The sequence below is a fragment of the Bombina bombina genome, chromosome 9, assembly GCF_027579735.1.
Source record: "Bombina bombina isolate aBomBom1 chromosome 9, aBomBom1.pri, whole genome shotgun sequence".
Classification (NCBI taxonomy): Eukaryota; Metazoa; Chordata; class Amphibia; order Anura; family Bombinatoridae; genus Bombina; species Bombina bombina.
The window spans coordinates 57076840-57089940 of record NC_069507.1 but is presented as its reverse complement, the minus strand read 5'-3'; the positions used below and the strand labels follow the sequence as shown (position 1 = coordinate 57089940).

Here is a 13101-nt window from a genome sequence, read left to right as displayed (position 1 = left end):
TGTGAGGCTAATTTGCATTAACCAATCAGGATGGGAAACCTGGGTTCTATCGATCACATGATCTCCCTGTAGCGCGCACATATTCATGCATGTGCTCTGAATATTGTGAGTCTAGCGCATGCGCAATTGGAGAAGGAGCTACAATTTCTCGAGAACTTCAATCTGATGTCACTTCTGGTGACTCTTCTATTTTTAATATTTGTTTTTGCCTCTGTCTGGGGGGCGCACTGCCGGTCCTCTGGCATACACCTCAAGTAAACCTTGGGGAATGAGGCAGTAGTGAACTGTGCATGCCTTAGGGGTGCATGCTGGGTTAATTTAAATATGCTAATTGGGAGGCATAGATATGCGTCTTTCAGAGCATGTTGGACAGCTGTATTTGTGGGCTGTCGTTGGAGACGTCACAGCGAATATATTTATATATCTTTTAAACATGTTATAGTCTTCGGTTTAATCTCAAAGTAGGTTTGAATTGATATTAGTATGTATTTAAAACAATCCATGTATTTCAAAATGATATTTTAAAAATGACTTTTCTAATCTATTAAATATTCATTGTTTGCCCCAGACTAAGGGTATAACATGACAAAACACCACTTACTATAAAACCATTATCATCATGGGTTCTCATTGGTGACATTCTAAGTTTATGTGAACTTTGGATGCTTAAAACAAAAGCTTTAAAAAAAATATATATATATTTTTTGTTATTTAGAAAATGAATCAGTATATGTTTTTAGCATTTGTTTTTGGACTTATGAAATTACAATGGTAAAGGATATATCTTTAAAGGGACAGTCTGCTCCAAAATTGTTATTGTTTAAAAAGATAGATTATCTCTTTATTACCGATTCCCCAGTTTTGCACAGCGAACACAGTTCTATTAATATACTTTTTTATCTCTGTGATTACCTTGTATCTAAGCATCTTCTGACAGCCCCTGATCACATGACTTTTTATTTATCATCTATTGACTTAAATTTTAGCCAATTAGTGCTGTGTTGTGCTGACTCTTAAATAACTCCTCAGACGTGAGCACAATGTTTATCTATATGGCACACAAGAACTAGCAGTCTCTTGTTGTGAAAAGCAAATAAAGCAGCAGGTGATAAGAGGCTGTCTGTAGTGGCTTAGAAACAGGCAGACATTTATAGGTTTAAATGTTATAAAGTATATTAATATAACAATGTTGGGTGTGCAAAGCTGGGGAATGGATAGTAAAGGCATTATCTATATTTTTAAACAATAACAATTTTGGTGTTGACTATCCCTTTAAATCCCTAATTGCAAAACCAATGCAAGAGTCATTGTTTGTGATGTAGATATTGAAGAACCAGAAAAAAAAACTATGTGTAAAAGCTTTATAAAGTAGCTGTTATATGCGACAATGATACCCTGTACATTATTAATGAGGTTTTGGGGGGGTTTTGTGCGAAAGAGTGAAACACTAGGGAGAAATGGGGAGAAGTGACAAAGACAAGACTATAACAAAGACAATAGTGACAAACAGTGACAAGTGACTGCGTCACCTGGGAAATAAACACTTAAAAAAAGGACAAACTAACAATATTCACAAATAACTGTAGCAGAGACCTGTCTATTCGCCCCTTAGCTGCCAGCGAGACAAATAATCCTCTGTCCCTATGGCAGTGAAGGGATTCTCCCTATTCCTGCAAAGAAGTTAAAGCGACAGCTGGAGAAGTAAATAGGAAAATAAATGTTATTTAAAATTTAGTCGGTTTAGTAAATGGATGTATATATGTATTTATATGTATAGACATATACACAATACATATATGTGCAGATATACAGACGCATACATATATACAGGTGTATGGATAACGTTTACATACATATGTACATAAATACTCATACACCTATACAAATTTATAAATATATATATTTATAAACACACTATATAAGAGAAATGGCCCGGAGGAAAGCATTACACCCTAAATTTTTCTATATCTACATTAAATTTATTTTGAGATTAGTTATAATCATGTTCTATATATCAGGTAAGTTTATTATAGTAAAAATCATATTAAGGCAATTGTAATTGAGCAAAAACAAAAACTTAATGGTTATAATTGTGTGTAGCTACTTCCAGTTACCATGAGTCTCTCATATACAAGATGTATATAAATATATCCACATATACGTATATATACATATGTATACTCATATATACGGATTGGTATATATGTGCATATCTATATATACATATGCATGTATGTATACGAATGAGGAGATAGGAGGAGAGCCAGAGATTTTTTTTGTTCTTCGGAGGTATCTCCTATGAATCCAAGGTGAGTAGGAGTGGTTAGGGTGGAGGTTGTGAAGGAAGGTTAGGCACAGTTAATGTGGAAAGCCATACCGCTTTCTGCTTCTGCAAACAACAAGAAAAAAAAAAAAAAATAGATTTCCAATCAAATATTTTGAAAAGAAATTCATGGACACCAAGACATTAATTCCCCTAAAAAAAATATCGAAAATAAAAGTTAAAAATAAAATAAAAATGTGTTTGAAAATCTAGACACAAATACAATAAATAAAATCTGGGTGCTGAAAACTATTGGTTAGTTCATACCTCTCCACCTGTATTACCAACCGGTAGACCATTAGGAACAGAACATTTCTATTGCATCACAAGATTTAGCATTATTTTTAATACCATTTTTCTTAATAGATAACATGCACCATCTAGCACGTAACTGCTCCTTATCATTGTGGCATTGGACATAACATTAAGGGCAAAATAATTAAAGGAAATACAGTTTCTATGGTATTAAAGGGACATGAAACCTATTTTTTTCTTATGTGATTCAGACAGAACTTACATTTTTTTAAAAGTTTCCAATTTACTTCTATTATCAAATTTAGTCTCATGGTATTCTTTGTTGAAGAGCATGCCTAAGTAGGTAATTTGCACATTTCTGGAGCAGTACATGGCAGCAATCACTGCCGCTTTGTACTTTTGCACATTTATAACACTTTAAAACGTATACTTGCAAAACTACTGTCACATAGTGCTCCAGACACATTTAATCTCCTGAGCCCACCTACCTAATTTTCAACAAAAGATACACAGAAAACAAAGTCAATTTGATTATATTAGGAAATTGGAAAAAAAAAAATTGTTCATTAAAGAAATAAAATGTGTTTCATGTCCCTTTTTGCTAACGGTGGGTGTTTAAGAAGTCTGATGTGAATTAGCCTTATTTAGTCCAGTGTCTCTCAACTCCAATCGTCAAGCACCCCCAACATAAAGTACATGTGCAATAATCAGCTGATGGATGACAGCATGTTAGTAACTGTGGTTACTGATCAGCTGATTATTTAATCTGTGCTCAGACATCACAAAAATCTGGCCTGTTAAGGGTACTTGAGGACTGGAGTTGAGAAACACAGATTAAGTCTATGGGGCCGAATGATTAAACTCCAAATGGAGCTTGATGCCCCTGTTTCCACACACAAGCCTTCAGGCTCGCCGAAACAGTAGTTATGAAGCAGCGGTCTAAAGACAGCTGCTCCATAACTTGTTTGCTGCCTCTGAGGCTGCGGTCTTCAATCCGCCTGATCCTATAAGATCGGGCTGATTGACATCCCCTGCTAGCGGCCAATTGGCTGTGAATCTGCAGGGGGCAGCATTGCACAAGCAGTTCACCAGAACTGCTTGTGCATGGATAAATGCCGACAGCGTATGCTCTCGGCATTTGTCGAAGTGCGGAGGACATGATACGCTACATTGTATGATGTCCGTCCGCCAGGGGCGTATTATGGCCTAGGCCAACAAGGCCGGTGCCTAGGGCAGCAGATTTGGGAGGGGTAGCACATCTGCCCTATCCTCTCCCTAAAAGCCAGCACACAGTACAGTGAGCGATAAAGTGTAGGCTTTTACAGAGAAGACAATGCACGTGCGCTTTTAAGGTTGCTCTTCACAGGCAGTGCTCCTTTAAACCATTGCTTCATTTAGAGCCACCGGAATTTTTGCAGTGGGAGCGTTCTTGGTGAGGAACTTGCCCGGGGATAAGCTTACAAGTGTCTAGGGCAACACAAAACCTAAATACGCCACTGCCGTCCGCACTTTAGTAAATCGGCCCCTATGAAACAATTGGTGCACATTTTGTAAATCAAACGTGTTTTCTATTTTTTAGTGAGAAAGATCATGAATATCATAAGGAATTAACCTTAATTGTAGGAGCCTTCAAAAATAAACCTATAAACTATACTGTTTTATATTCCCCTCAAAGATCCCTCAAAACAAAACTGAGGCGTCATAAATTTTGTATACTGAAAATTAATCACAAATACTTTTATTTGAATGATAATGACCTGAATTCTATATAAGTAATACGGTTTCCAATCATTAATAGTAATTTGATGGTCACTAAAATTAAGACAGCTTTATTCATCTAATATTTGTGGTCTAATATCCCAAGTCTAAAAGTAGCTTATTTAATGCTAAAATACATTTTACAGTTAAGTGCAAGTGCAGATGCCATTGTGTTTCACTTTGTATGACCAGTCAGGTGATCATAGTGTTTTGATATGACCAATCACCTTGGAGAGTCTTGATAACACACCAGCCTATTGGTTCGTTGATAAGGGAGAAGTGGAGAGGTATGTGTCAGCACATAGTTTTTTTGAGAAAGCAGAAAAAACAGCCCAGTGTTAAGACAACAAAAATAGATTGGGGTTAGAAATTAACAAAGGGTAAAAACATAAGGATGGGGTGCAGTTAGTTGTAACAAAATAGCAAATAAATATTTTTGGCAGATCAGCTTGGAGTTAGGTATGGCAATTTGAAGGTGAGGGTGACGGAGGATGTTAAGGCCATGGGCCTAACCATGTGTAGAGGAAAAAATCGTGGTTTATACCTTTCCGTGATCTTTTATAATTGTTTCATATCAAATATACAATTTTGTTATTTTTTTTAAATTTCAGATTATTATTACTGAAACTGAATTCTTCCATTGTCTACTGAGATAAAATTTATAGACACCGTGACTAGCACTGATGAGTATATACCTTGGAAATACTACGTGGAAAACCTAAAATAATATAAACTAAATTTGCTCTTACTTCTGTAAAATGCTTTCTGTATTGCAGTTTACATGAGGTGAATGAGAGGGTAAGTGTGGTAAATGTAGTCTTGTTTTAAGTTGGAGATTCCTGAAGACTTTTGTAAGGACCAACTCTGTCTGTGACTAACAGGTCCATCAAAAAAGTATTGTAAGTCACAAACAAAACTCAATATATAATGGATAGGTGTAAATATATAGGGCTACAACTAATGAGGTTGGGTAAATATATTTTTAATATTGTTTTGACTGGCCCGGTAAGCACAAGACTAGACCCATCAAGCAAGTCAGTAAAAATTTGGAATTCAGGTTTCAAGTAACAGATTGCAAGTGGCAGCAATTTTGTTGCTTCTGTACAAATAATGGATTTACATACAGTACATAGTTATGACAACAAAAATGTTCTGGTTAAAGACCCTGTGACTTTATGAAGTAGTGACTTGGAGCTGGCCCTGTATTCTAGAGAGAACAAAGAAACTGAACCTACATGAATGGTGTTTGACTCCTCTGAGTAACTTACCTGCTCTCGCCTTTCTCCGATTTGTATTCTATAGCTATCATCAACAGCTTCAGCTTCACAAAGCACAACCTACAATTCACAAAAAGACAGCAGAAAGTGGAGGAAGAGATGATGAGAACAGATTCACAAGAACAAGGAATCAGTGTCCAAAGGAAGTCTCTTTAAGTATGTTGTGTGTCTTCTGGTTGTTTTCTAAAATCCTGAATTACAGTAAAAAATGCCTCTTAGATGTCAACAACTTTGTGGAGCCTAGTCTCTAATAGGATCAGAAATTTTAGCCAACCTGTATCCGGAACTATTTGTGGGCCTCAGAGAAATCTGTGTCATTTAAAGGGGCACAAACATGTTATTAGTTTAAAGGCAATATAAAAAGATACTAATTAACATGAAACTTTCCCTGCATCAAAAAAGAAACAACTGTACTCTTACAGCCTCTGGGCTGCCTGTAACACATGCTCGGACAAACCCATTGAGGCATACTTCAGGCAGCTAATAGGCTGAGCCGATACTATGGTTCTGTTCTCTACAGTGGCAAGTTTTTAAATCTTTACTTTCTATAGCATAACTAAAGTAACACAACTTTTATAAGGACCATATAAAGAAAAATACCATTTAAAAAATGATCAGTTTCTCTTCTGAATACAATGCCTATTTAAGAGAAAGCTAATAACTCAGGGCCATGATTCTCAAGAACTCTCCAGCCTGGAAAGAAATTATAATGCAGACTTTACAAAAGAACTCACTTAATTCTATAAGAAAAATGAAAGAACCTGGGAGTCCCAGAATGATGAGGCTCTATGGGATATATAATCTAACAGGGGAGACTGAGGTTAACACAGGAGCACCTGGCACTGATAAAAATTCTCAATTTGCAAAATTAAACTTTAATTGTATTCACTATAATTTAACTTGAATTTGTCTCTAGTTTAGTATACATTACTTTTCTGTCAGTTGAATAGATGCATTGTGTATTTTGAGAACGCATCAGTGAGAAACTGCATGTGTTAAATTCTTTGAGGATATGATTGGTGTGAATGCTGTAGACACACCCAGGGAACTCCCCCTGTCCCTCCCACGTTCTGAAACTGTCAGGCTCATCTCACATTATAGGCTCAGTTCATATAATAAAAAATGCATAATGCAATGCAATTTGTAAATAAACACAGAAATATACAGAGTATAAACACATAAAAATACAAAGTACAATAAGAATTTGTAAAACCAGAATTCTAAATGCACTGTTGTATACAATATTTAAATGCATTAAAACACAAAAAGAAAGTGCAAAGCTTAAAAGTTATAAAACTTAAATGACAAAATATGAAGTCTAAATAATATAAAATATCACAAAATGTAAATGCAACAAAACTCTCCTGTAATGCAGTGCTATATTGTACTGTGCTTGTCTCTCCTTCAAGTTCAAGAAATGAGGGGAAGCTACTTGGAGAGATATAACAAAATGTGCCTTTCTAGAAGCTTGTTAAGGATTTCTGACTTCTGGAGAATCATTTTAGATAAATCTGGCTCTCAGATATATACTGATCAGGAGAACATATCTTTGCTTTATATAATACCTGGTATGGGGAGCAAGTTAGTAAAAAAAAGATAACACACTGAAGATAGGTACTAGGATAGAAAGAGCATTTGTGTTTTTCTATATGAGAGCTGTATACAGTCAGGATGAATGTTTCCAAAGTTCAGCTCAGCTCCATTAGGTTTAAATCCTAAACTAGGTCAGCGCCAACATGAATCTAAGGGATTCTGAGCGTCGTGGTTCCTTTTAAACTATTTTTATCTGGCTACAACAAAATGTATGCAATAAAATCACTCTAGATATTAATTAAAATAGTGACTTTATTGAAGTTTAAGGTAACATTATCTATATGCGGTATGGATTAATTGTGGAGTACTAAATTAGTTATTAGTTTAGAATGTTTTGATAATTTACTGAACAGTGTAACTAGGCATAGGTTCAGAAATGTATAATGTACAACTATTGCCTGATACATTTTGCAAAATGGAAAAATAATAATAATAAAAAAAAATAGTGACTTTGTTTAGGTAGAAATTCAGTCTTAAATACGCTGCCTTTGCAAACCCTCGGTGTTGATCTGTGCTGACCTGTATGTACAACAGAGCTGCACGTACTGCAAATGCATAGTAATTAAAAGGGGGAATCTTTAATAAAGAAAAAAATATATAAAAAAAATAAAATGGGGCCAAAAACAACAGTAAGGTTTAACACATTTGTCTTTAGCCTTCCTCATTAACTCACTGACCATAAGAATCTTAAAAACACACAATCATTTTAAGACAGTAAGCCATCCCTCATTGGACAAAACCCTGCTACAGGTCTCTTACACAGAACAATTCAAAATCTGTATAAAGAACAAATGGTAATTAAATATATTTACCATCTAAACATAAAATGCACTCAGTAATGTTATATTTCTTTATATGACAAAGAGTTATCTGTTGTTTTTATTTATGGTCTCAAAACTGGACTTAACGGACCTCAACTCAGAATTACTAGTCTCTCCTTTGGAGACAGATTCCTCTTATGAGACCTATGGTTCTGTTTCTTGTTTGTTATTACCTATGTTAAACATTGAAAAATTAATACAAATATTTAATTGCAAAAAAAAATGCACTCAGTAAACTGTGACCTTTATTAATATGTCAAACTCACTTATCCTGAAAAAGAGGGTGGGGGTTAATCACTGCCAGAAATTAATATCAGCTTTAATACTGAAGACTTTTACTGAGCTGAAAAATCCCAAAACCTCTTACTTGTTTAGCAAGACATCTCCCAAAGGGGTGGTGAACCTTTCTGAAAGTGTATCCCATAATAGATCATAATTTTCTACAAATATATAAGGTGGTTTTACTGATCAAACAGCCTTACAATAACTTTGATTTGAGTGTCTCCCTCAACACAGGACAAATTAAAACGTGTTTAGCTGTTTATGCAGAAGTAGATGTCTAAAAGACATTTTGAATCTTACTGCTACTGTACTTACTCACACACCGCCGGGAACGACAGTCCAATAAAGGCAGTAGAAAGATACTCTGTATACATCTCATTTGCAACGCCTTCCAGATAATACTTCTGCCATGTGTCCTCCTCAATCTATTAGAGACAGAACTCATAGATGTGAACAAGGGAAATAAATAATAGGACACTAAAAGGGGGTCCGGAATCAGACAGATACAGAACTTAGGCTAGGTAACACCTAATCCGTTAGTATCATAGATAAAATAATGGCTGGATAAAATATAGATAAACATGAAAAAAACTAATAAAGCAGTTATTATAAAGGTAACTATATAGAAAAGGAGATAAAAGAAGGCGCCAACATAATGCGGTTACCAATGAGATGGGACACGCAGTGCAAATAAAACCAAATACTCACAGGATGAAGGACACTTGAAAAGTGTCACAAGTGCCTCCTGGACCCTCAGAGTTGTCCAGCTAACTCCCACTCCACTGTGGTAATAAGATTCCGCTCGTCTCTGCCAATTCTGGTAGCTACGCTGGTGGTCTCGGCTGTAGTCAGTGTTTCAAAAGGACTGACTTAAGATCCACTCCGATCAAGATGTACAGTTCTGGTCCGTGCTCTCCAAAGAGGAGTCAAACAGCAAGGCAAATTAGTGGTTGGTATTATGATGGCAAAATCAAATGTTACCAATGGTATTGACAAAGAAAGTTCGTGGCTACAATCTTAAAATAAATAAGACTTTAATGGCACAACGTTTCTCGGTCTGTACGTGACCGTTTCCTCAGGTGCATAAGTGTATGATAAAAACACATAAAAACCACGAACTTATAACAATCAGTACGGCGTCCTCAAATGCACACCGCGCATGTATGTAGGTGTGTCCCAATACTGGGAGTTCCATTTGCGTCACCTATCCAATGAGGTGCTTGCATTGATACACACCTCAATGGTTACATGAGTAATGAGAAATTAACCAATGCGGTAATTGCAGTAAAACCGCACCACTAAGTTTATATTTAAAATAAAATGAAGAGGTATTTTATAATATATTCAAGAGCCACAGTAGGCTCAAATTCACTAAAATTCTGATATCTATTATTAAAAAATAACTACCAGATCGGGCACACCTACTATTGCTGCACACATAGATTATATTTCTAGCCTAAGTGCAGCCGATAACTCATCAAATTTTGTATTCATATACATACATGGATAATTTAAAATATACAAGCAAAATCTTAAAATATAAAATATAAAATCCCCAATAATGTGGCTTAATCTACAGCCTCACATAAAAATATAGTTATACACATTGCTAAAAATCGCCATAGAATTGCCAATATCAGAGGAAATAAATTCCTAAACGTTGATAAAAATAATAAGTTAACTTCTCTGGGAGAAATGCAAAAAAACCAACACGTATAAGTTAAATATCATATATTAGAACATCTCTGAAAAAACCCCCAATTACTAGAAGCTAATGTAAATAAATAAATGGCTGTCCCAGAGATAAATTCATAACCTGCTTCAGACTGCTACATAACCAATACATTATGTCAGTGAATGAAAACCTCTATAATTTAAAGGGGTTCATTAACTGTAATGTTTTACTAGCTCCAGTTACAGTGCATAATGTATCGCTTATATAGATATGTGTATTAATTGATACCCTATATTGTAAAAACAGAAGGTGCATAAAAATACAGATATATGTGTGGAATGGACAACATACATGGCTGAAACTAGCCTTGCAGGGAGATAGAAATGGAGATACTAAAATGTACTGTGAGTGGATTTTAGAGTAGTCACTTACTAATAGTCAAAAATACTCATTGGAGAGTACTTAAAACTATGCTCATTATTCTCTAATAGAAAGATACGCATCCTATCTGTCTTGTATGTGGCCTATGTATTAGGTATAGTGTTCATGGATCGAACTCGGGGATAAGATCGCGCAGATAACAAAGGACATAAACAATTAAATTCTAAACATATCTAATTGTGTGATGAATCAAGTGGGAAGGCCTTTATAAGGGTTTAGGTGTGAGATGTCTAGAGCCTATATGTGGACTATACACAGAGAGACTTCATATGGATAATTTAATTAAAAGCAGCCATGTCAATATTGGCGTTTAAGCCAGCAGGGGACAGGGTGCGCATCTTCCAAATCCAAAAAGTCTCCCTTTGTCTTAAATACAGATATCTGTTCCTGCCCCATTTGGGGTTCACTTGTTCCAAAGGGAATATGCTGAACAAATTGGATGTATCTGTGTGACATAGATTGGCATGTCTAGGGACACTATGATTGGCAATATTTTTACTAATATTCCTTAGATGTTCACCCCATCTTTTTTTGAGGGGTCTCGAGGTCCTACCCACGTACTGAACCCCACAACTGCATTCTAACAAATAGACTACAAATGCCGAATCGCATGTAAAGTGTGTTTTGATATGAAATTTTTCCTTACTCGTATAAGACACAAATTCAGTTCTCTTGCTATTAGTGTATTGGCACAATCCACAATTAGCTCTATTACATTTGAAAAAACCTGGTTTACCTAGAAGCCTATTGCCTGTTTAGCTAGTTTTTTTACTAGTCATAACTCTTTTCTTCATTACAATTTTACTTGGGGCTAGTACATTTTTCAACGTGGGAGCACGTCTAAAAGTACAGACAGGTGAATTTCCTATACTCTCCCTCAACAGAGGGTCCCCTGTCAGAATGTGAATAATATATATTTCTAATATATAAGCTATCCCATATTAAGAAAAAAGGGAGAGACTTGGTCTGGCTGACCTGTGATGTCTCTGCTTTATATTCCAATATTACACACCATCTGGGAATTCAAGCCATTTTTTCAGGAGAAATTTTATTTGCAGATCAGGGGAACGGCCATGGGGACCAGGTTCGCCCCCAGTTTTGCTAATCTCTTTATGGGATTCTTTGAGGAACAATATATTTACCCTTCCTCATATGGGGCGAACCTGGTCTTCTATGGCCGCTTTATAGATGACCTCCTGTTTATTTGGGAGGGGGAAATCTCACTAGCTCAGAGATTTATGGATAGTCTAAATAATAACTCATTGGGCCTGAAATTTACCTCTAAAATAGATGTGACTAGTATAGAATTTTTGGATCTCATATTATCATGGGATACCATAGGCAATATCTCTACTAAAACCTTTTTTAAGTCGGTGGATGCTAATAGTTATTTGAACTATAAAAGCAACCACCACTTACCTTGGAAGAAAAATATCCCTTACAACCAATTTTGTAGAATTCGCAGGAACTGCACCGATCTAGCCAGTTATGACATACAAGCGAATATTTTAAAAAAAAAGGTTTATTGAGAAATATTACCCTTTAGATCTGATTGAGAATAGCTACATGAGAGCCAGAAACAAATGCAGAGATGATTTCTTTGTCAAAAACAAGGAGACTATACCTATTGGAGGATCTACCAAGGGGAATGACAAGGTCAGATTTATAACACAATTCAACAACAACCATAACAAAATTAAAAATATTTTAGGCAAACACTGGCACATTCTGACAGGGGACCCTCTGTTGAGGGAGAGTATAGGAAATTCACCTGTCTGTACTTTTAGACGTGCTCCCACGTTGAAAAATGTACTAGCCCCAAGTAAAATTGTAATGAAGAAAAGAGTTTTGACTAGTAAAAAAACTAGCCAAACAGGCAATAGGCTTCTAGGTAAACCAGGTTTTTTCAAATGTAATAGAGCCAATTGTGGATTGTGCCAATACACTAATAGCAAGAGAACTGAATTTGTGTCTTATACGAGTAAGGAAAAATTTCATATCAAAACACACTTTACATGCGATTCAGCATTTGTAGTCTATATGTTAGAATGCAGTTGTGGGGTTCAGTACGTGGGTAGGACCTCGAGACCTCTCAAAAAAAGATGGGGTGAACATCTAAGGAATATTAGTAAAAATATTGCCAATCATAGTGTCCCTAGACATGCCAATCTATGTCACACAGATACATCCAATTTGTTCAGCATATTCCCTTTGGAACAAGTGAACCCCAAATGGGGCAGGAACAGATATCTGTATTTAAGACAAAGGGAGACTTTTTGGATTTGGAAGATGCGCACCCTGTCCCCTGCTGGCTTAAACGCCAATATTGACATGGCTGCTTTTAATTAAATTATCCATATGAAGTCTCTCTGTGTATAGTCCACATATAGGCTCTAGACATCTCACACCTAAACCCTTATAAAGGCCTTCCCACTTGATTCATCACACAATTAGATATGTTTAGAATTTAATTGTTTATGTCCTTTGTTATCTGCGCGATCTTATCCCCGAGTTCGATCCATGAACACTATACCTAATACATAGGCCACATACAAGACAGATAGGATGCGTATCTTTCTATTAGAGAATAATGAGCATAGTTTTAAGTACTCTCCAATGAGTATTTTTGACTATTAGTAAGTGACTACTCTAAAATCCACTCACAGTACATTTTAG

The 13101-nt window shown here is 35.8% G+C and overlaps 1 protein-coding gene across 9 annotated transcripts in view; it reads right to left on the bottom strand.

Moving 5' to 3' along the window:
• Positions 1-13101, bottom strand: part of KCNMA1 (potassium calcium-activated channel subfamily M alpha 1) — a 940359-nt gene that overhangs the window by 272309 nt on the left and 654949 nt on the right. For all 9 annotated transcript variants that reach the window (XM_053692132.1, XM_053692131.1, XM_053692126.1 and 6 more), the window contains exons 15-16: positions 8625-8734; positions 5605-5673 (exon numbers count right to left, since the gene is read on the bottom strand). In XM_053692132.1, coding sequence (XP_053548107.1) covers positions 5605-5673; positions 8625-8734 — 179 coding nt within the window. The remainder of the gene's footprint in view (positions 1-5604; positions 5674-8624; positions 8735-13101) is intronic.